The sequence below is a fragment of the Talpa europaea genome, assembly GCF_964194135.1.
Source record: "Talpa europaea genome assembly, chromosome: 9".
NCBI lineage: Eukaryota > Metazoa > Chordata > Mammalia > Eulipotyphla > Talpidae > Talpa > Talpa europaea.
The window spans coordinates 38,564,760-38,589,157 of record NC_140076.1 but is presented as its reverse complement, the minus strand read 5'-3'; the positions used below and the strand labels follow the sequence as shown (position 1 = coordinate 38,589,157).

Below are 24,398 nucleotides of genomic sequence, written 5' to 3'. Positions count from 1 at the left end.
CATGTAACTGACAAATTAGTAAAACTTGAGAGAGGGGAAAAAACCACCTTTGAAGGACATATATGACCTAAGGAAATGGAAGGGCACAGATGTTTTTTGAATAGAAGACTTTTTCATGAAGTTGATTTTCTCTAAGTGGAAATAAATCTAATCAAAATCTGTGAAAACGTTAAAAAACTTATGTTTTAGACAAAGTGGCACTAACCTTAAAAAGACTAGTGAAGAAAATGCTGAAAAAACAACGATGGAGGATGAGTGCTATCAGACATTGAAACAGTGTGGTGTGGCATTTGATTCACTAGACTAGGATAGAGAAAGGATAAGATGTCCAGAAATATTCCCAAATGCATAGGCTAATTTAGCATATAAGCAAAGCACCTTAAAAAAAATTTTTTTTGGCCATAAAAGCATTAATAGGTCCAAAAGATATAAGAGAAAACATTAATAATGGTTACCTGTTTTTGACAGGGAAAGGGGGTTGCTATGGGAACTGAGACTTTGAAGTGAAGGTTAAGGAACATTTATAATATTCCTTTTATACTTTTGTTTTTAAGTCATGTATTTCCTATTGAAAAAAATTAAACATTAAAAAAAGTTACAGGATCAATGAACTGAAATTTCACATTTAGAATATCCATTCTCCCCCAGCCTCTAAGGTGAAACAAATGCAGAAATCACCTAAAGCTATTTCTGAACATAAAACTGTAAGCTTCTTTTTTCAATTGTAAACTTTTTAACACACAAAACCATAGTTTTGAAATTTGATATGCAAGCTACAAGGCATGAAAACATGACCGGTTTTTCCATAACTTTCTTAAAATAGATTATGCAATAGTATATATATCAAGTTCAAAAATAGCAACTGGAATATTGTCACTATACTTCCAATTCAGATGAAAAAGCTAGGATGTCAAAAAGAATATGCCTTATGTAATAGCAGGTTCCATTTATTGAACACATACTAACACTACATGTTTTAAATAGTTAACCTACAAACCCAAAGGTACTATTATTCTCATCACTTTACTGATGAGGAATGTGAAGCTTAGGGAAGTCATAAGTTCACCAATATTAGAAAACAGGCTATATGCTCTCTATGTATCTTAAGTAGTGTGTTATTCAAATTCATATGTCAAACTATACTCATAAAGACCATCTAATATTCCACCTAATTTCCGTGGAAAACGTGCTTCATGAAAACAAGGGTATGAGATAGAAAGCCTGTAATTTTGATCTGTAGGTCTCCCCTCTAAGATGGGAGCAAATACAAAAGGCACTATATAGTATTACTGGTAAAAACAGTATTATATAGTATTACTGGTAAATCCTACTGTCAGGTTAAGATTCCTTATTGGGGGCCTCCCCTGGTGGTGCAGGCAGGTGAGCATAGCACTGTGAAGCTATCCACAGCCTCTGCAGCGCCAGTTCGATCCCAGCCAGCCAGTGAGGGTCCCACATGGCATGGCAGACCTCTCCTGTTGCGCCCACTGCTCCCCTCAGCAGTGTTATTTCGTCAGTTTGCCTTTTCTGTTCCCTGCTCTGTCTCTGGTGAATCCTCTCAACCTCCTGCACATCTGGCCTATACCCCGGTTCTTGTATAAATAAATCAATCTTTACCAAAAAAAAAAAAAAAAAAAAAAAAAAAAAGGTTCCTTACTGGTTAGCCACTGATATTTCTGTAAAATTCCCACACTTGCGAGTCTTTGGTCAATCCACACCTGGTAGTTTCTGCTAAATAGATTTATTACCTTGCCAATCATGGTAGACAAATCTCCATCACTCAGAAGAGGATTCTGAGAATCTCCAACTCGAGATGGATCTTTTGTTGCTTTATCATTGCTGAAAGTTCTCCACTCAGATCCCACATCAATAACACGGTCACCTAAGAATACAAGCACAAATCCCAATTATCAGGTCAAGATAGGGCTTATTCAACACTATCTAATGCCTAATTCAGTCCTATAATTCTCAGAAAATTTGAACATGTACATCTAAGGCTCTAATTTATGTACCATCTCACAGACATTATTTTGAAGCATTCCTTTAATTATTTTAGTTCAGTAATGGTTCTCTTTAAACATGCTATGATTAGTCAGTCTAACTTAGAAAAAAAAAGAATTAGTCAAAAATAAGACAAATAGTGAAATAAAGCTATTCATATGTGATCCAAAGATAAATATGGTTCAGAATCAAATTTTGTACAAAATTTGCATCAGGCATGTAAAAAAAACCCAGAACACTGTTTACAATGGTATTAATGTTTATAATAAAAAAATTACTAAATTTTCATGGGAAATGCTTTGCAAAGAATTAAATCCAAACTTATGTTTTAGTAACTACTTGATGAAAAAATATTTTTGACCTAATATTTTGTACAGAATAAACTTTAAGCCTAGAATTACTGCAAAGAAAGCAGGTGGGTAAACTATTCTTTTTGATACAGAAGCAGTGACTAAGTATGTCATGCCAAGAAGCCACGTATGAGCAGACTTACTTTGATTATGCTTTGGAAGAATGTTCAATGGCTGGTAATAGACAAGAGTTAACACTGAATACTTGCATATATGAATCACTGTGCCCTTCAGTAAATGTACTCTAATCTTCACAGCTTTATAAAGGCTGGTACCACTTTTATTGCCAATTTACAAATAGTCTTAATTTGCCTACAATCATACAGCTAGAAATGCACATTGGATTGAAGGGTCTGTCTACACTGCATCTATAAACTATGTGCATTCCCACCAAAGTATAATAAAGATGACAGCAGAAACCAGACTATTTTCTATCTTTGCCTATACACAGCAATCAGCAAGGAGAAAAGAATGGCAAAAATCAGTTACCTCACCAGTTAAAAGATATTTATGGCCCTGACAGTGAACTGATGTAACAGGTTAAGTGTGTAGACTCTATCACTTGCCACTTAGCTGTGGGGGGAAAAAATTACTTAATTTCTGTGTATTTCACTTCCTCAGCTTTCTTTTTTTTACCAATAATCTCATATTTTAAAAAGTATAGAGATTAAAAAAGTTAACATAGGTACAGTGTAGGTAAAGTCCTTAAAAAAGACCTTCAAAGGAGTTCAAAGTAGGTCCTTGATAGTCATTATTTACTGCTATGATAATGAAAACTTAAAGATGGCAGATACTCTGGCATTTCCTCCCTTTGCTTTTGGGGGGAAAGAGAGGAAGAAGGCAAATCACCGGTTGTAAAACATTAATCTCCATATTAGGCAAGTGCTCTGCTACAGATTATTTAGTCAGTAGGGCAGCAAGGGAGATAGGTAAAGAACTCAATGAAGATTGTATTAAATCTTGTGCACTACTTTTTATACAGCGCATAAATTAAAATGCTCATAAACAGAGTTTAATGACCATAAGCTAATCTTAAGTGTTCTAGTTAAGAAAGCAGGAAACCCACAGCCGGAATTAGCAGGAATCAATTCCTGCTGATTTCATTTTTCTTTGAATAGTCAAATCACTTGGGAGTAACCAGGTATAATTTGGATTATTGAGTGCCACATCCCAAAGGACTGAGATTGGAGCTATGTGCCTTATTCCCATACCTGTACCCAATGGGCACAGCTAAGGAACGTGGAAGCAGGGAGGTCAGTTACAAGAGAATATTACAGGCTGAAAAGATACTTCATAATATGGAGGTTAACTGGATGAGACTGTCACAATGGATTTCTCTGCTTCCTCCTCATAAATAACATCACTAAAATTAGGAAGAAATTCTAATTCTATAAATTAAGATTTTAAAAACTCACCTGAAAGTAACATAGAATCTATTATGTATTGATGCCTTACTACAAGACTTAAAGTCCAGGGCCTCCTGGTGGCCCAGGGGTTAAGTTTTTAGACAAAATTCAGCCTCTTTAAATAAATAGCACATTCTGGTTAAAGTGACACGGTGATGTTCCCACGCGCTTGATGTTTTTTATTGTTGTTGTTTTTTTTTGGTTTTTTTTTTTTTAAATAGAGGCATTTTTTTTTATTTATTTATTTGTTTGTTTGTTTTGTTTATACATGCACTGGGTACAGTCAGAAGCACAGGAGGGTGAGAGAATTCACCAGAGCCAGAGCGGGGAGCAGAGCAGGCAGAAGGACTGAAGTACACTGCTGAGGGGAGCAGCGGGTGGCAGGAGAGGTCTGCGCGCCATGTGGGACCCTCCCCAGGTGGCCGGGGAGCAGCCGGGGATGGAACCGGCGCCGCAGAGGCTGCGGGCAGCATCGCAACCCAGCGCCCAACCGCTGCGCCACAGGGGAGGCCCCACGCTTGATGTTTTCAGAGATAAAAGTGAAACTAACTTTACTAGTCAGCAAAAGTAAAAACATAAACGTACAAAAAGGAAAAACTATGGCCTTCAAAAATAGTTACTTGGCAAGTTTCAGGTTAAAAAAATAAAAATCATTAACCTTTAATGTTTTAATAACACAATGACAATATTAAGAGAAGAATGTAAATGAAAAAGACAAGTGAGTAGGCATGCTGACATATTTTAAAGTCTCTCTAGAAATCTAAAGTATTAGCCAAGATGCTTCAATTCATAGCATTTTCCTTTTGGTTCCAAAGTAACTTGCCATGAGTTTCTTTTACTGCTTACTTTACACAGCCTTAAAAAATTCGGACCAGATTAGAAAAAAAAAAGTTGGCCCAGCATAGTATAAACAGAAAAACCAGAAGTGGGTAGTGATGTAATTTTTCCACATACATAGGGATGAATCTACATGACTCATTCAATAATCTGTGGTTTGTGCTAAAAGCCATTTCCTCTCATATTTTACTATTCAAAACACAGCATTTATTAAAAAAAATCAAACTATAGCTATACTGACACATAAAGCACACGAGGAACAAGAAATAGGGTAGATAACTCAAAAACTAAGACTATATGAAGGACTTTAATTTGAAGAAAACCTAAGTGAGATAGTATTTTAAGTCATTCTGGAAGGAAATACAGTCTTGTCAAGAGTAAGTGTACAAGGCAGCACAATGTTAGGACATCAGCACCTTTGACAAGGAAGAAGTCTGCTAATAGTGTGCCCACACATGCACATTTATCCTTCAATGTGCTAGATATAGAAACATGCCAACTTTTACCGGTTGCTTTCTTATTCAGAAATCCATATATAAATATTTTTCACAGCCAAAAGAATAGCACTTTGATTATATATGTAAATACATACTCCCTTCTCCCTCCTCCACCTATAATCTCTACTACTCCGCAGAATCAAGCACTCTACCCAAACATACCCAATATTTATGTATTACATACATTGTTACAGTTCTCAGTCTATGTGTAATGTCTAAATAATATAAAAAGATATTTTACCATATTCTAAAATGAATGATTTCAATTCTATTTTTCAAGAAGAAATTGAGAATAAATGCCAAAATTATTCACACCAGTTTAAAATGGTTCATCTACTCTGGCATTTCCTTTAAAACTTGGCAAAACTTGATTCTAAAGTATTTACCTACAAATGTCTCATACGAGAATGTTCATGGGAATGTTATTCACGATAGCTAAAAACTAGAAACAACCAACCCCAAAGACCCAAGCTAAGGAACACCTCTCAGTAAACCACTCAAACATGCAATAACAAAACATAACATTTCAAAAACATTTCTAGTCCCAAAAAAGTCATTAAAAGAAACTTCCATTTATAAGTAGTTCAAAAACTGGCAAAATAAGGACAGACATCAGTGCAGTGGTTACTGCTGGGTGGGAATCAGGGTAGAAGTCATGATTTCTAGAATCATAACTAGAAAGACATGAGAGGACTTCTGAAGTCACAGCAATGGTTCAAATATCTTGATTAAACCATTGGTTACATGAGTAAATACACTGTCAAATTCTAACCATACATTTGGAATCTGTGCAATTTATTATACGCGATTACACCTCCAAAAATTAATAATTAAAATTCACTCATCAAAATACTGTTGCTCTTGAATTAAGCTGTACCAAAACCACACATTATTTTTATAAATTTTCTTGGACAAGGGATACACTCTTTCTGAAGGTCTTCTTTCAGATTAAGTACACGTATGTCACATTTGAAACTAGACCTAATTTTTTTTTACTGGTAAAAATCTCATTTTCTAACTAGTAATTGCTATAATATTTTATGTGCTTATATTCAGCCACTTTTAATAGACTATTAATTTTTAAAATTTGATCTTAATATTCTAGATATATAACCCCATCAGCAGCAAAGAACTATTCCCTTTCCAATGCTTAACTCCCATTTCTATTTAATATCTAAAGCACTTGTCAGAACTTTCAAAACAATACCGTTGATATAAAGCAGAAATGTCCCCAATATATTATGCATAAAGTGAGCCAAAATAATCTTCCACAATAGGATCATCCTACCCTAATTCATGGTATCTTATATTAGGAATAAGTTAAATTTATTAAATGGTGGTCATCTCAGCAGATCATGGTATTTCTTACATACTATCTCTTTATATTATGAAGGTTTACCACAGTTGCTGGGTTATTCTTCAAATATTTGTGTTCTGATCAATGAAATTAAGCTAGGTTACTAAATCATCTCAGAAGTTCCACAGTTAAAATCCATTTATTTCTTATAGTACATGTCTCTAGAAGGGTAGTATGGCTATTTGCTATGCCGTCCTTTTTCAAGAGGATGGAATCCCTACCACTTGAAACATGCACCCAGTCACCATGATAGGGTGAAAGGCATATGGTGAATTACACACTGATTTGATGGTTTCTAACACTTCCGCTCAGACCACTAGCCAGTGCCAGTCAAGGGATGATGTACTTTCAAAGGGAAATACAGCTGTAACAGAGCCAAAAGGAGAAATCAGTAAATAGTTGTCAATACTGTTCCACATGACAATCAGTAAACAGAATTCAGCACTATATTTTGGAGGATTTACATATAAAGCCATAATAAGATTGTTTTGTAACTTTCATTTTGTGTTCACAGGACAAAGCAATCAGAGTTAACTTCTTTGTATTTTGGTATTATCATGGATTTATCAAAAATTTTATATCCTCTCAAAGTAACATTTTTACTGGTCTATTGCTTCAGAGTCATTATTAATGAAATGTTTTCAGTGTTAAAAGGATGCATTGCCTAGTGAGGGGTGTGGGATTCTTGATTTGTAATCTGCAGGTTTTCTGCTAGGAATGTCAAGTTTTCTTGTATTATACCTTAATACCTTATCATATTCTCCTTGATCTTCAAGCCATACTTGATGGTTTGTGTCATCTTTACTATTTTCCCGTTCACTCTTTCTATCTGAATTTGTCCTCTGCTTTACTGATTCAATTTTCTAAAATGTTAATAAGTCTGCTAATTGCCACCTAAAACAGTTATTAACACCTGAAGAGGGAAAGACTATACTTCTAAACATGATGCAAACCAATGTTACCTCAACTAAATAAATAACAAACACACTGTTAAGAGAATGGAAAATAAGCCACATACTAGGAGGAAACATTTGCAAACATGTATCTGAAAAGAGCCCTTGTATCTGGATATATAATAATTCTTAAAACTTAATTATTTTTTAAAAAGCCCCTTTTTACTGTGTCTCCTTGTGCAGTCTTATTTCTTTCAGACCACAATTAACAGAAATGTTGAAGTTTTATTTCAGTGATCACAAAAATCAGGTATTTGCTGTAACTTCCCTCTAATTAGGGGTAGAATTTTCTGTTAAGTCCATAGGATCATGATCCTCTTCACTGTAGTTTGTATTCACAAAACTCATGCTAATGTTTATGCTTATTCATCCTATAATAAAGAATTGTTAATCCAAGTCCAATTGTTAGCAGTGATGTTGGAAAACTTTCAAACACATGCCATCAGTACTCTCAGTCTCCCTGGGTACTAAGCACAGCCCATAGCAGAAATTAGATGACCCAAAAAAGATTAAATCCCAGTATGAATCTTAAGTATACTAAGATAGATACATGAAGAGGTTTGTAACATATATTAAACAATTTAAGAACTTTCTCACATTAAACAGCCCAGTTAACACTCCTGGATTTGCTTGGCGCAAGGCTCCTATTTTTGGATAAGCCGTGTACACCAAGGTTTGCATACTGTAGCATAGTGGCTAGTGGTAGTTCCTTCCACCTTATCTACATTGTAGGGGCATAGGGAGGGCACACCCCTTAGTGCTAGTCTAGATTTGCACACATCTTTTCTACTTAAACTCACTAGTAAAGAACTTATTTTCCTAACTACAAGGAAATCTTAGAAATAGTGTAGATGAGCTGCCACATAGCCAGAAAGAATAGGGGAATAGATACAGGAAACAACCAGCAGCCTGTGCTACAAAAAATAATGGGTAGGGAGAGAATAAAGATGAGAAAGCATGTACAATAGAATCAAGGTACTTTGCTTTATATTCTAAAGGAAATAGTGCTCAAAGACACATTTAACCTCCTTACCATGCAAGCTATAAACTACATATCCAACCACAGGAATTTTGTTGTACAATATTAAAACCAGAATGACTTAAGGTGGCAACCTTAACAGTGCAGGAGAAAACTGCAATATACCAACAGCAGACAGGAAGCCACTATTGACTGGAGAGCCTGCTTCTTTAGCCTGACCTAGTAACAGAAAGTTTTATTGTAAATTAATTAAATTTTCCACTTTTAAAAAATATTTTTATTCAGGCAACATTGCATTATAATAAGTTTCAGGTGTGCAGTTATAAATCAACATGTATACATACTATACATACCAAGTTTAAATAATAAAAGGCCAATTCTATCCTTTACCATACAATTGACCCCTATTACCCAATTTACCCACATCCCACCTCCTGCCTCTGTAACCACTTATTGTGCTTTATTGTCTAGAAGTTTTTGTTTTATTTAGTTCATTTTCCACATATGAATGGAATCATAAAGTGCTTTGTCTTTTTCTATCTGATAAAGCAATTTTAAAAAAGGGAATATGAAGAGGAACTGCTCAGAATTTCAATTCATTCTGCCATCTTCCTGAAAATTGACCTTACTTAAACATTTTGGCATACAATCTGTAGTAGAGAATTCAGAAGTAAGTCTTAGCACAGAGTATTCAAATTACTTGTTTTCAAAAGCTAGATTTATCAAAAATCATTTAAGGGCCTCCCCAGTGGCACAGTGGGTTGAGCGCATTGCTGTGAAGCTGTCCTCAGCCTCTGCAGCACAGGTTTGATTCCGGGCCAGCCAGGGAGATACCCACATGGCGCAGCAGATCTCTCCTGTCTCACCCAATTCTCCCCTCAGCAGTGTATTTCGGTCCGTCTGCCTGTTCTGCTCCACGCTGTGTCTCTAGTGAATCCTCTCAACCTTCCGCGCCTCTGACCTATACCCCAGTTCTTGTATAAAAATAAATCTTTAAAAAAAATCATTTAAAGTAACAAAAATTTTCAAAATGTGCTGATAAGTCTAAAAGAACAATAATCAAAATGTATTAAATTGGACAACCCCTAAGCCTTAAACATTATTTCTAAATAAATTTTAAAAATCAAGGTACCTAGGAAACCTTTTAAAGCCAACACACTATATTTGTTAAATATCATTCTGAAAAGGTAATTTATTTCAGCTCCCACTTTCCTTGGTCACTGAACCCTTTCAACTATTCCTTTCTTGTCATATTTCAAGAAAATCCTGGTTTTTAGTCCAGCGTTACTACACTTCCTCTGACAAGAAGTCTTGATTTAAAGACAACTGTAAAGAAAATTTTGATCAAGAGATAGTTTATAATGAAATACTATTAATAATATAGCTGGTATCTAAATCACAGTTTCTGTCCCCATAACGTAAACTGATTAAGAATCTGAATTATCCCCTGGAAACCAGCCATGTCATAGTTAATTTCCCAGACCAGTCCACAGAAGTCCATGATGTTTAGATATTGAAAACAAACAAAAGCCCTGCACAAACAGACAGTGTAATTACCATTTGGCAAACTGTAAAAGAAAATGCATCACACATTTCAGCCCTGATTTTCTGAATATATCTTGCTTTTCCTCAAATAAAAGCAGGTCTGAAGCATTATCAGTCATTTCAGATAAGGAGTTGCTTTGGCCTTTTTACTATATGTATCCATTCAACACTATGCTGGTCAGGGACAGTAAAAGATGAAACACTCTGGTGGAAGGTTTACTGTAACTTTAGTCACAATAAATTTAGTCATTCAAATACTGATTTCAGTCCTATGGCACATGTTTCTTTTTCCCTCAACCCAAATGACTTTCCTTCCATGAACCCTTACCTATTCTTTTTTTTTATTTTTTGTTTTTTTACAAATTGTTGTATTTTATTTTTTTTATTAGATAATAAATTTTATTGTTATATTCCCCATACAATTGCAGCCCCCCCATTCTGACCCCAATCCCTCCCCTCCCGCTCCCGCCCCCGCCCCCCTAAAAGTGTCTCTGGTTCATAGTTTGTTGATTTTGATTTTCACTTTCTTATAGTTATTCATTTTCCTGGTCCCTTATTTAAGTTTTCTAGATTCCTGCTATGAGTGAGACCTATTCTTAAAGATTATTATGTTTCAATGTAAATTTCAACACTAATTTCCCCAGGAAGTCACCATTTCCTTCCTTTGTATTTCATCTTTCTATATTACTCTCCCTGGTGAGCACTGTGTTTAATAGAAATATGTAGTAGAAAGGCCAAAGGCTTTTTTAAGTCCTAAGCTCTGTATTTAAATGGCTCTTGTTGCTTATCACACATGGAATCTTCAGTTGATCACCAAAGTATACAGAGCCTCAGTTTCCCTTTCTATTAAATATGAAAAAAAAAAAAATCTCTCAATGAATAGTTGTGTTAATGGAGTAAATTTAGTAATTTTCTCAGGCTTAAGAGAAAGTAGAATCTAAATTAAGCAAAGATGCTATAACTGAATGCTTACAAGAAGTCAAAACAATTTTAAAGTGAATACAACTATTCCTTAATTTGGAAATACAGCTTGACCATACTGACACTAAACCTAATTTTCTTCCTTTTAGGAAATGCTGGTAATGCAAATTTAAAGGTGATAAAACAACAGTTTTTAAAATTTAAAAATAAAGCATTAAATATCCCAGACAGATAACAATCACTCAAACACATACTGCAACTGACTTGCTATGAATAATGGCCTCTCGGACTTACAATCACCCTTTTTCTACAAAGTTAAGGAAAAAGAGTACTTGTATCCCCAAATATGCACCACTGAAATCGCATACTAAAATAATCTCATTTAATTCTTAACAATTCTGAGATAAATGGTACTGTAACAGGGTGGTCCCCAGGAAAGAGGGAGGTTCCAGGTTCCCTGCCCCACCCAAATGGAGGATGGAGCTGAGCAGGAAGAGAAGAGGCTGCAGAGGAGACTGAGGAAGGAAAGAAGCAGGATGGAGATCCAGAAGGAGACCTGGAGGAGGCACATGGGGCCAAGAGACATGTGAAGAAAATGAGCTTGCCTTTTGGTCTTGGACTGGATGACACAGATGTGGGTGAGAGACCCGAGGGGAGGTGACAATGGCGGCTTTTATCTTGATTTTGATTTTGCTCTTTTCCTTCCGGGCTTGTCTGGTTGTTTCTGACCCTTTTCTGTGGGTCCCCACTGGAAGACACTTTAGACTTCTGGCAGGCTTTGGGGCCTTGCTCTGGGCCAATCCCATTTAGATGGAGTTTTACCCACGAGGGATGGGTAACTTTGGGTGCTTGATTTAGAAACTATATTCTTTGCCCTTCCTTTATTGTTTCCTAATTGTATTAAAGTTCCTTCCCATTAAAGTCTCCTGTTTTGTGTTAATGCGGCGGATGACAGAATCCTATATAGAATAGGCAGGTTTGTGGGGTTTGGGCTGCCCCTCTCCCTGCCCTGTAACAGTACCTTCCCTTTGAGGGAAGAGACTTACTTCAGAGATGAAGAAAGTTAAGCTTGGAGAATTTTAAGTAACTTAACTATACCTGCCCAGCTTACTAACTAGTAGAACTAAGCTTAGGCTCTAGGGTCACTGACTCCTTCCTAATTATACTGTGAGATACACACACACATAAAATTATCTGCCCTACAAGAATCTGCAATCCAGGTCCAGAGACATGGAAAATATAAAAAAAACTGAAATTACAGGCAATCTCAAAGAATGTGGTAACTGTGGAGTGAACAGTATAGACCTGAGTTTCTTAACATGTTATCAACATATGACCTGAGTTTGAATTTCCAGAAGTGGATGTATAATGCTTTAAAACATTATATCCTATATTAAAGCACATTCATACATGCATGTATCAGATTCACTGATATAAGAAATACACAGAATAAGTTTAGGAGGGAGAGGTTAAGATTGACTCATTTTTCTCTTCCAAAGCAAGCCAAACTATTTTCTCATCATTTCCTCATATTAAATACTAAATAGTTTCATTTTAAATGCTACAGAAAAAAGTGGGGTTTTTTATTTATTTTATTTTTACATCATTGTTCATTTTTAAACAATATCTGCTTTTCCACTCCCCGTCAGGTGTGGTCCCCATAGAATTTCCTTCACCAATGCACTCGTGCACCATCACCTCAGTCCCTTGTGTTTCTCTCTCCCTCCCTCTGATCCCTCTCCCTCCTCCTCCCCTGCAGGATGTCTGATTCATAACTGCCTGTTTTTGTTTTGTTCTGTTTTGCATTGTTACTATTTTTTTACACTGATGTCTTATTTGGTTCCCCTATATTCCTGCTATAAGTGAAGCCATCTGATATTTTTCTTTATAAAAAGTGGCTTTAAAAAGAAATGATACCACTAGTTCTAAATAATTCTTCATCGTGCAATCCTCATTTATGTCATGATAACCAATTTCATGTTTTAACAGCTACTACAGAAGCTTACTAACCTAATACTTTGCTGACCATGTATAAGTGGTGCGTAAGGTCACATTTATGAACAAACTTATACTCTAAATATGATTATACTGCCACCTAGTGCTCACCTTTTCAAGTGACACACTCACTATTAGGATTTGTAAAACGTAATTCCAAAAAAAAAAAAAAAGTTATTACCAATATCTTAAGGATCACTGATAACATGAAAGAGCCAAGGACATATCCTAAAACTTCATATGTCAGATGTTCAAAATGAAAGTCCTATAATTCAAATAAAAAAGGAAAGTCAAACAACTATTACATGTTAAATAGTATTAAAAATAATCACATAAAATTATAAGCAATGTGAATTAGAAGAGACTAAATATTATACAATCATTTAAATATTGGGGGAAAAGTAGACATTAATCTCGTATTATTATTTTTCAAAGACAGCAGCAATATCTCTCAACTACAAGTTCTCTTCCATAAGATGACCTCATGTTTCACATTGAGGTGTACCCTATTTCTCCACACCTTCCAATCTAGGTGGGTGCTATGAGTGCTCTAATAGAATACAGAAGCGATTCTGTTCAAAGCATAGCTTTACCCCAAAGTCCAGCTTTAAAACTCTGTCTCTTAAAACACTTGCTTTTGGGATATTTTGGAAAGCAACCACTATGCATAAAATGTGGCTATGCTGAGACCTACAGAGAAACCCTATAGGATGAGACCATGTGGGGAGGCCAAGGTGCAAAGACGCACCAGAAAGGCAGGTGAAGGAATCCTCCAGGCACAATCACTGCCGCGTGGAAAGAAACCAGCCAAGATGAGTACTTGCCCAATTACCCAGAAAATCATGAGTAAAATAAAATGGCTGTTAAGTGACTGAGTTTTGTAGTAGCTAGTCATGTAACTGAAACAGAAATTAGTTACTGAGTATATGATATTGGTTGAAGAAAAACCTAAAATGTGACACTGGTCTTGAGACAGATTAGTGTATCTCAAGGAACCTATGAAGGAAGGATTGAAAAGCAGTGATTACAGAAAATATAGTTTTATCATGTAAGATACTGTTTGTATTATGATTTCATTAAAAAAAGTGATAGCTAATGGGCTGTACCAGTTGCTGACTCAGTTAAGGGATAATATATGGCTCTGAAGAAGACAGCTGAGTGGTATCTAGTCTTGAGTTTTAAACTAAAAGAGCAGTGGGCTGTCCTAAGTTTCGAGCAAGGGGGCAAGGGGTTAAGCACAGCACTATGAAGCTACCCACAGCTTCTGCAGCACGAGTTTGATCCCAGGCCAGCCAGGCTCCCACATGGCTCAGCAGACCTCTCCTGTCTTGCCCGCTGCTCCCCTCAGCAGTGTTTCCAGTCAGTCTGCCTGTTCTGCTCCCCACTCTGTCTCTGGTGAATCCTCTCACCCACTGGCCTGTAACCCAGTTCTTGTATGCATAAGTTTCTAAAGTTGTCCAGTGATTATTTAAACCAAAGGCTATTCAAAATGCTTGTTTAATAAATGTGAGATAATCCAAAAAGTTTCAGTGTAAAATTTTATTTTTTTTAAAGATTTACTTATTTATACAAGATCTGGGGTACAGACCAGATGCATGGGAGGGTGAGAGGATTCACCAGAGACAGAGAAGGTAACAGAACAGGTAGACTGACTGAAATACACTGCTGAGGGGAGTAGAGGGCAAGACAGGAGAGGTCTGCTGTGCCGTGTGGGTTGCTCCGCGGCCGGCGGGGATGGAACCGGCACTTCAGAGGCTGCGGACACCTTCACAGTGCTGCGCTCAACTACCTGCACCACGAGGGGAGGCCCAGTGTAAAATTTTATAGCAAACACAATCAAACCAATTTCACCAAGATCATTTATTAGGCAACACAATGATGCTGTCTGGATTTAAATCTCTACGAAAATCTCAATTATGAAAAAGCCACAATTTTATGTGTCCTTATGTCCTTACTGCTTTGCAGAGTATTTTCCCAGCTTAATTTCTTCCCCATCTCCACAGCGTTAACAGGGGAAAATGAATTAAGATGGCAACAGAAGTAGATCTACTGTCTGCCTATGGCTATGCAGGGGCCTCTTTTTCTTTGTCCTTTGCCTAATAAACCTGTCCTTTGAAAATGTTAAAAAAAAAAAAAAAAGATAGCAACAAAGCACCATGCTTAACTTTAAACCAGCAATATGATCAATATGATGCAAATTTAATCAAATACATGGTACAATATGAATTTATTACTGATATGACAAATATGAGTATATATGTACTTATGGCTACTTTTTCTTAAATTTAGAATCATGGAATTTCATGTCAATTAATCTATTTTCAACATAATTAGAACATAACTTTGTTAGGCAGACTCTTGCCTATCTGCCTGTGTTTGTTCATTAAATCAGTTCTTCACTTGTGTATCATAGTTCACATTTAGCTACAAATAACTGTGAATGAGGCTGTGTATATTTTAAAGCAAGTATTTGTTGCATTTTGTTTATGTCAGAAGAACAAACATCTCAAAAAGATATTTCTATGAATCAGAGAAAGAAAATTTAATGATTATATTTTTAAAAATTTCAGGCCTTAAAATTTTTCCCAGTGGCTTCAGTTAGAAAAAAGTAGCACTAATGCTAGTGTTCAAGACTAATAAATGAATAAAACAAAACTAGAAGAAAATTAACTTTGGTTTGACACAGCAGGGAAATGCAAATAAACAGTATGTATTCCAACCACAAAAAGTATGTCTTGAGAATTGTATCTTCCTACTCTAGCTGATTAATCTTACCCAATTGTCCTGATGATTAAAGTAGAAGTGAAGCTGACAGAAGGACTGAAAATATAATTGTATATTGTTGCACTTCTTTTCAAATGATTATAAAGGTCAGGAGACCGAAGAAGCAGAAATTACCTTCAACCTTCTCTGTCTTAATCTCAGATATTATGTTTGATTTTAATACTTCAGAAGGATGAGAAAGCTGTTATTTAACTTAGAGGTCAGTAAACATTTTCTACAAAGGGCCATAAAAGCACCTATCTTAGACTCCACAAGTCGAGATCAAATTAAGGATATTATTTAAAAAGAGGAAAAAATTCTCCAATTTTTTGATGAAATATAATAATTGAGTATGATTTATTATCTTCTATATGTATTACTGAGAAGAATGGAATTCTCTTTTGGGTAGATAACATTTCACTTAATTGGAGTTCAAAGTTAGTGTTGCCTATCATCGAAGTTAATTATAAATATTCATTTGTCAATGCTGTTAAATTTTATGTATTTCATTTTTAAAAATGTCTTTTTCATACAGATAAGTACTGTCAAATACTGAAATTAATCTATAAGCATATGATTTTAATTGAACATATTCATTGCTTGGAAGGCATTTATAGAATTTTATTACTTTTTCTGATATTTGCCTTTTAACATGTCATTACATTGTGGATTAATCACTTCCAACTGAAGGTTAGGCAGAAGCTCCTTAATTGCACATTTAAATAGATTTTGAAATATGAAAATTTCCTTTGCATTTGCATCCAGGTCTGAAAAACACTAATGAAAACATACTTTTGAGTTTGAAAAATATATCCACTGCTTATCTGTGTGAGAATGAAAATTTTGGTTTTTGCTTTAACTTTAGATAGCAAAGGAAGTATAAAAGCAATTTGACATTAATCATGATTCAAATACTGTTAATAGTCAAACTGACTTTACTAGTATTAAGTCAGACAGTTTTCCTAACAATTCTAGGGTGAACTAAGAAATAGTAGCAACTCTACAGCCCAAACTAATTTCTAAAGTCACTCACTGTTCAATAGCAGTTGTTAAAAGGCAGTACAGGCATACCTCAGAGATACTGCAAGTTAGGTTCCCCACCACATTAAAGCAAAATAATAATGTGAGTCACACAAATGATTTGGTTTCCCAGTGCATATAAAAGTTAAATTTACACTATGCTGTAGTGTATGTTTATACTATACTATAGTGCAACTATTAAGTGTGAAATAAAAATGTCTAAAAATCTATATAATTAAATGACAATGTTAAGTGAGCACATGCAGAAAAATGGCAAGGTAAGACTTGCTCAATACAGGGGTGCAACAAGGTCTCAATTTGTGTAAGGAAAGGAAAAAAGCAATTATCTGTGAGAAATAAAGCAAAGTACAATAAATGAAGTATGCCTGTACTGGTTCGGAAAAACTTCAACCTTAGCCCTGAGTTCAAAACTAAAAGAAAACTTTGCCACTGCTAAGCTACCAAATTATTGTGTTGCAGGGCAAGTCAGAGTATTTAGCTTCTTTTTCTCACAAAAATTCATAGAACTGATGGCAATTAAGTCTACAAGAATGAATGACAAATTCAAGCCTTTTACACAAAATACCTGCTTATGAATAATACAATGAATAAGTCAATGTTATAAAAATCCGACATTTTCAAAATCCTTGTAAATTTGTGCAACTATGTCTTCTGTTCCATACAGATTTTTACTACCATAGTCATTACACATCTCAGGAGCTTCCACTTCAGGTTATACTGAAATGTATTGTTGGAACTTCTTTGAAAATATTTTTTCTTCATAGTTGGTTACACGCAAAAGATTTATAGTCACTTCAAATTCTGCACTGACTCTATGAATATCTTTCTAGTTATCAAGAGTCTAGGAAAAATACGTGAAATTTGCTTTGATTTTTAACTGATTACTGATACTGCTTCCCAATGTCTTCAACTCTTCAAGCAACAATTCTTGCTAATAGTTCTAAATAAATTTATTTCCTCTGCACACAATTCTTCAGCAGCTACAATCAAACCCAAATTAATTAACTTGTTATTGGGAAATGACTTTCCTTGCTTGGCCTACAAATAAACCACTCAAATTTTACTTCAGCTGCAGCCCTATTTTTATTCTTTAATTTTTGCGAAGAAATTTGGCTATGTTGATATATCACACTTTATATTTTCTAAATTTTCTGACCATTGTTTTCTTGAGTTGGGAATACTATAGAGTGCTAAATCTAGCAATGTCAAAGTTTACCGTTCTTTTAGCACAGCTATGGTCTCACTACATAATAAACAACATGCTTTGCCATCCAGTTCAGTAACAATATAATCCATACTTCATTGTTCTTTTACATGATTTTCCCCCTTATTTTGCTATGATGGGAATGCAACGATACAGTAAGTAAATAAAATGTTGCAGTATGGAAAGCTTGGCCAGCAAGGATATGCTTTGGAGTTAGAACTCCATCACTGGGATTTGTAATGTACTGAGCAGCACTATGAAGCATCACATAAGATTTCTGTTACATCTACTACACTCTGCTATTATAACGTGGAAAGCACCCACAGACAATATGTAAACAAACAGTGTGGCTGTATTCCAATAAAACTTTATTTATGGATACTGAAATCTGAATGTAATACTTTTATAAATTTCAAGATATTTTGATTTTTTTCAACTATTTAAAAAATGTGAAAGCCATTATTAGCACAGAGATTGTATAAAACAGGTGATGGGTCATGATTTGCCAGTCTCAGACTGAATTCACTTATTATGAAAAGGAAAAGTAGGGTAGAAATTTAGCTGCCTGACAGAGGGGCTAGATTGCCAGATAACCTAAAACTTTAGTGTCCTCATCTTCAAAATGAAGATGTTAGCATTTCACAAGTTTTTCTAAGGATAAACTAAGTGAGTATGTAAATCATTTAGAACAGTGCTAAGCATTCATAAGTGTAGTAGCTCTAAATATTGCTTACTGAGCAGCTTACAACTGCAAATATTTCAAAATCAGTATATTTTGAAAAATCAAAATATTTCAAAATCAGTATCATCTACCCTTTTCTCAGGTGCGAGCTGCAACTCCACCTTTTAAGAATAATTTTTTAACAGATCGCCTCTATTCTAAAGCTCTGCTACATATCTCTATTAGTAAGCAAGTAGGAATAAAAGTGAAATTTTAAGAAACTGTTTTTGGCAGTTTTATACAAGATATTCATAAATAGATAATTCTACATAAGCATATAAAATTACAACAGACCTTTTCATTGACTAAAAAGTCTTGGATGATATTCAGTGTAGATAGATCTTTATTACTGTGAATAATTGTTGATCTACTTTCCAAAGTATACTTTCCAAAGTATATAGAAGCCACAAAAGTTTACTGCATTTATTATTTCATATGCAAGAGTACACTCACCCCATTACATCCCCACACAAAATATTTAAGACTAAAGACTAAGAGCTTTTTCTTTTCTTTTGGTTCAGCTGTTTCAATTTTAGACGTTCCCCTTACTCCACATTATGAAATATATGAATTTGGATAGGCAATAAAATATGGTATCTCTGAATGATTTTACTCTCCTGTCTCTTTTCCTAATTGTTTTTGTTTCTTTTTACAGTAAATATGATTACCTGTAAGGGGAAAAAAACAAAACGTAATCACTAAAGGAAAATTTTGGAAAATACACTAAGGCATTATCTTAGAGATAGTGCTGGTTTGGTCCTAGAACACAGCAATAAAGGTAACAGTCACACACAATTTTGGGCTTCCCAGGACATGCAAGTTATGTTAACCCTATTCTATAGTCTGTTAAGTATGCAATGATTATGTGCAATAGCATTATGTCTAAAAAAAATGAGTACATACCTTAATTAAATGTAACAGAGACACACGAAATGAGCACAAGCTGTTGAAAAAACGACACCAGTACACTGTTCAACGCAAGGTTGCCACAAACCTTCAATTTGTATAAAACTTATTATCTGCAAAATGCACTAAGCAAAGTGTACTAAAATGAGGTAGGCATATACTGGAAACAGTGATTTCAATTAAAATCATTATAATTGCTTACCTACAACCAGACCACATTCAGGACATATCATATCACCAGCTCTGTAGTCTTCCACTAAAATTGCATCTGGATGGTTTGGACATGTGACTCGTGGAAGAGCATCCAAACTAAATGGGAAAAAAAAAAAATTTTTTTTTTTTTTTTTACAACCTCTTAACCAATATGTAATAAAGCAGTCTGGGGGAGTGGGGAGGGAGGTATGGGAAAAGGAGGATTAGGAACAATTTTTGCCAAACTATACATTTAAGCTAAAATTTCAAGTGTTTATCCCATGAAGTTGCTTTAAATTCTAGCTACTAATTAACAAGTAGAGTCCATTGTAATTAATTTTTTTTAAGAACAGTTACTGGCTTGCAGACATAAAGATCTTAAAAACTTAAAATTTAACACTGAACATGTTTTAACATTTTAATGTCTCTTAACACGTAGGCTAAGAATTATAGAAACTTTGATTACATAGAAATAACTTCCATACTAATCTGAAACATTTGGGTTTGAATCCCTTTGTCACTTATTTCTCTAGTCAGTTACTTTACTAATATCTTTAGAATGGTACATTTTGTACAGAACTGAATTTGTTAAGTGGATTCAAGAAATGGATTCAAGAACTACTTTTTTAATCTACTTGTGATATTAATAATTTTCTTGATTATTTTACTTTGAATAATAAAGCAGCTTATAGAAGACACAAAGCAAAAAATATATTTAACATAGATTTGGCAACTATGCCTGAGCTTATGACCTCACAATCACAAATGCTGGACATCACTAAAAATAAGCCCTCTTTAAAAGTTCACTGGAAGCAAGGAAAACAGTAAAGGTTATGGTTGGCCAACACAAACATCTAAAAAACATCAACCATTATTTGAGTATGTAAATTGATATTTGTGGTTTTCAATAGTTACTTATGCTAGCAAATACAATTCAGAATGTCAACTCTCAATGTAATAGGTAATTCCCAGTGGTAAACTGAGAAAATAATCCATAGTCCCCAAGTTTACATATTCAAATCAAGCAGAACACATCTTAGAGCTTAGTGTGAAAATGGAGGGTTGGGGTTTGCTTTATGTTTATGCTTTTTCTAAGTTCCTATGAGAATACTATAATAAATTATGACAAAGACAAAAAATTATGTCAAACCATAAGAAAATGTTGCAGTAACAATTGCAAATGTGTAATATGGGTAACGATGTGGCACACAGAATACAAAGAAAAGGATGGATATATTTTTGCACTATTAGAAAGCAGATGAATATCTACCACCTCACATATATGCCAAGTAAAAGGAATATAAGAAATTTATACAACACTGAAAAAATATGAACTACAGTAATATGCAATGATGATCTCAAAATGCTGACCAAAAGAAACCAGACACAGAGGAATGAATACATATTCCACTTATGTAAACTTTAAGTTGGAAAAAAATAACCTATGGTGTTAGAAGTCAGAATGTGGTTATCTTTGGGAAGAGGTATTGTTTGAGGGCACAAAAAAGCTTTTCGTAGTAATTGATTTCTTGACCTGGGTGGTAGCTTATGTGTAGGTGCTCACTTTTAAGTGTGCTATGCACCTCAAAAGGATGCTACCTTCATTAAAAAAAAAAAAAGATAAAAGAGATAAAAGCAAAGTTGGGAACAGTGTTCAGATTATATTACTTTTGCAGTAGAAAAAGAAATTAGAACTACATGCATGTTCTCTGGAGCAGAGAATTACTAGGGAAACACACAAAAAAAACTGGTCATAACAGTTGCTCTGGGGGAGAATTAGATGTTAGGAAATAGGGAAAGAGTAGACTGTGTTTTACTCTTCTCTTTGGTTTTTACTACTTGTATGAGTTATTTGTCCACAATAAAATGAAATGAAGATTAAGACTGTCAACTTTTAATCAGATAACCCACAACCGTAATACAAAAGAGGAATCACAAGAGTCAGGGAGAAGAAAAACTATGGAAGAAATGGAGTAAACAACCACTAATATTAAAACAAACCAATAGCAAACTTCATTTTATAGCTATCATCTATTGGAGCATACTATATTTGCAGTGCTGTACATTTATTAATCTTCAAGATTAATAAATATGCAAGACAGGCATGATCTCCATTTTAAATATATGCTCACAGAAAATTTGGCGAAATCAGAGAATTAGTAAGTGGTGATGCTAATATTTGAATTCTAAATATTTGTAATTTTCTCTATGAGAAGATGAGGTGGTTTCATAGATTATTAACTGTACATCTTCCTCAGGGAAATAAAGTTAAAGATAAAAATATTAACATTCACCTTTCTTCTCACTAGAAGAACTTGAGAGGGACAACTGCAATGACATATTTAAGAGTTAACCATTTTTGGGCCTCCCTGGTGGCTCAAGGGGTTAAGATGTTGTCTGCAATCTATGAAGCTGTCCACAGCCTCCGCAGCCTGAGTATGATCCCCTGGCTGGCCACGGAGCAACTCACATGGCACAACAGGAGACATGGCATAACAGGAGACATGGCACAGCCGACCTCTCCTGACTTGCCTGCTGCTCCCCTCTGCAGTGTATTTCGGTCAGTAGGCCTGTTCTGTTCCCCACTCTGTCTCTGGTGAATCCTCTTACCCCCTACACCTCTGGCCTGTACCCTAGCTCTTGTATGCATAAATAAACAAATTAAAAAAAAAAAAAAGTTGACCATTTTTATTTAAAAAAACCTATTATCAACTTTTTTTTTTTAACAAAAACTGCAGAGGCAAAAAAAAGTATTCTTTGGCTAAAGAATCTATTAAGTGAATTCAGTGTATTTAACTACCCCAACTTTAAAAAAAAATTAAAATAAAATTTCCTGTTCTAGTATATGTAAAAGATGTGTTCAAACAGGACCACATTTACCTTTCAGATCTACTGCTGTGAAAGAATGTAAGTCATATTTAGGTGTCTTTGGGAAGCTAAAGTTTTCCATTAACCTACAAGGAAGACTTAACATGACAGCCACGCCCAGACAGAATGATTGAACCTTCAATCACAAGAGTGTCAATGGCTTTAAGAGTTATTTCCAAACATGTTAATAGAGTTTCCTCCCCGCTCCCCCCATTTTTGTTTTAAACAGTTATCAGAAAGAGCCTGGACTATTCCAGTTCACTCTTTAGTGATAATGGCTCTCACTGGAACTCAACTCCATAATTTCAGAAAAACTATGTCAGAGTTGGCTTCCAGAAGATATAGGAATTCCTGACACTTTTAATATATTATGAGTTAACTGGAGGCCAACTGTGTGATAAGAGGAAACAGATACCTGAGGCTCAGCACTCTTAACACTAACCCTGCCAGAGTCAACACTGGTGTGACTCAGTTTACACTTATGCAAAAATACTAGTATCCATCTACCTCATAGTGGTATTGAGGGACATAATTAGGGTCTGCAAACATTTTTCAGGTCACAGGATTAAAGGCTGTCTCTAAGGGAACTGCATTCATTTCCGGTGTGAGGAGTACATCACATTTTAAAAACATATTCAAGGGTGACTTCCCGGCATATGTAACTAATTTTCTGCAGGTAAATTTTCTTCAGGATTTTGCAGAAGACCTCGGGAAAGCAACCTCTCAGACACAAACGTAACTCTCCAGAACGCCACTGCCTGGCTTCCACTTGAGAGCGCCCCTGAGGAGGTGATCAGTTTCTGTCAGGTCACCAATGCGGACGCCCCTAACTTTCTGTCAGACCGACAGGGCCGAGCACCACCCCCTTCCCTCTCTTTGAAAGGAAGGACGCGGGCACAAGCGGCTTGGTAACCGTAGACGGAAAAACAAGAGCAGAAAATATGATTAGGAAAAAAAAAAACCACGTTTAAAAAATCCGCAAAAAAAACGCGAGGCCGGGGCCAGTGTACACAGAGGGCCCCCCAGAAGGCAGTGCCTGGGTGAGACGACGCCCGAGGGGATTGGGGAAGTAACGCCGACGGCTCGATACCCCCAGCGACACCCCCGAGAGCCCCGCCGTCTGAAAGCGCCTTTGTCCGGGTCAGCCAGTCAGTTCCGCCGCCTCTCCCCGTCTCTCGGGGCGCCGTCCCTGACGCGGTGGCCCCCAACGCCGCCCGAGCCAGCCTCGGGGCTCTCCGCCCACCCCTCAGCCAGCCGAGTTCGCCGGACATACTAACCGGCTGGTAGACGCCATCTTCGCGGCCACTGCGGCTTCAACAACAAGCGACGAGAGCCACGACGAGAACAGGAAGAGATTGTGGCGCCGAGACGCGCCGAGACGGCTTTTTATAGACGAGTCACCCACGCAGTCGTAATAGGGCGCTGCTACGGGTCGGGAGAAGGGCCAAGAAAAATGAAAATCCCGTCCGCCACGTGCTTTGCGTTTTCTTATTTTCCTGTGCTGTAGCTACGTTTGCTACGTTGCTCATCGAATCAACGAAACAGCCCAGGAAAACTCGCGAGGGAATCCTGAAAATACTCTGCACCAGGGGTATCTTCAACTTGGCGGAGTTAAAACGCAAACAGAACGCGGTTTCCTGACGGGGGCCAAAACCACAGTCCCTCAGGCTAACTACCCCCCCGCCCCCCCCCGCCCCGGCCCAGGATCAGTTACTTCAGTTTCAGCGCAGTTTTCACTCGCCTAGAGGGGAGATTCCACTTAGGAATTTGGAAAAAAAAAATTAAAATTACTTGGATCAGCTAGAACAGGTGTCAGTTTAGGTTCTGTCATCAGCTGGCATGCTGGGTCTCTCACGAGTCCC

The 24,398-nt window shown here is 36.0% G+C and overlaps 1 protein-coding gene across 1 annotated transcript in view; it reads right to left on the bottom strand.

Moving 5' to 3' along the window:
• The window catches only part of GTF2B (general transcription factor IIB), a gene marked incomplete at its 5' end in the record, with an annotated part of 29,864 nt that extends 5,799 nt beyond the window's left edge, over positions 1–24,065 (bottom strand). Inside the window, 4 exons of the mRNA XM_084242323.1 lie at positions 1,749–1,882; positions 19,679–19,785; positions 23,617–23,847; positions 23,938–24,065. Coding sequence (XP_084098449.1) covers positions 1,749–1,882; positions 19,679–19,785; positions 23,617–23,847; positions 23,938–24,065 — 600 coding nt within the window. The remainder of the gene's footprint in view (positions 1–1,748; positions 1,883–19,678; positions 19,786–23,616; positions 23,848–23,937) is intronic.
• Positions 24,066–24,398: the final 333 nt, after the last annotated feature.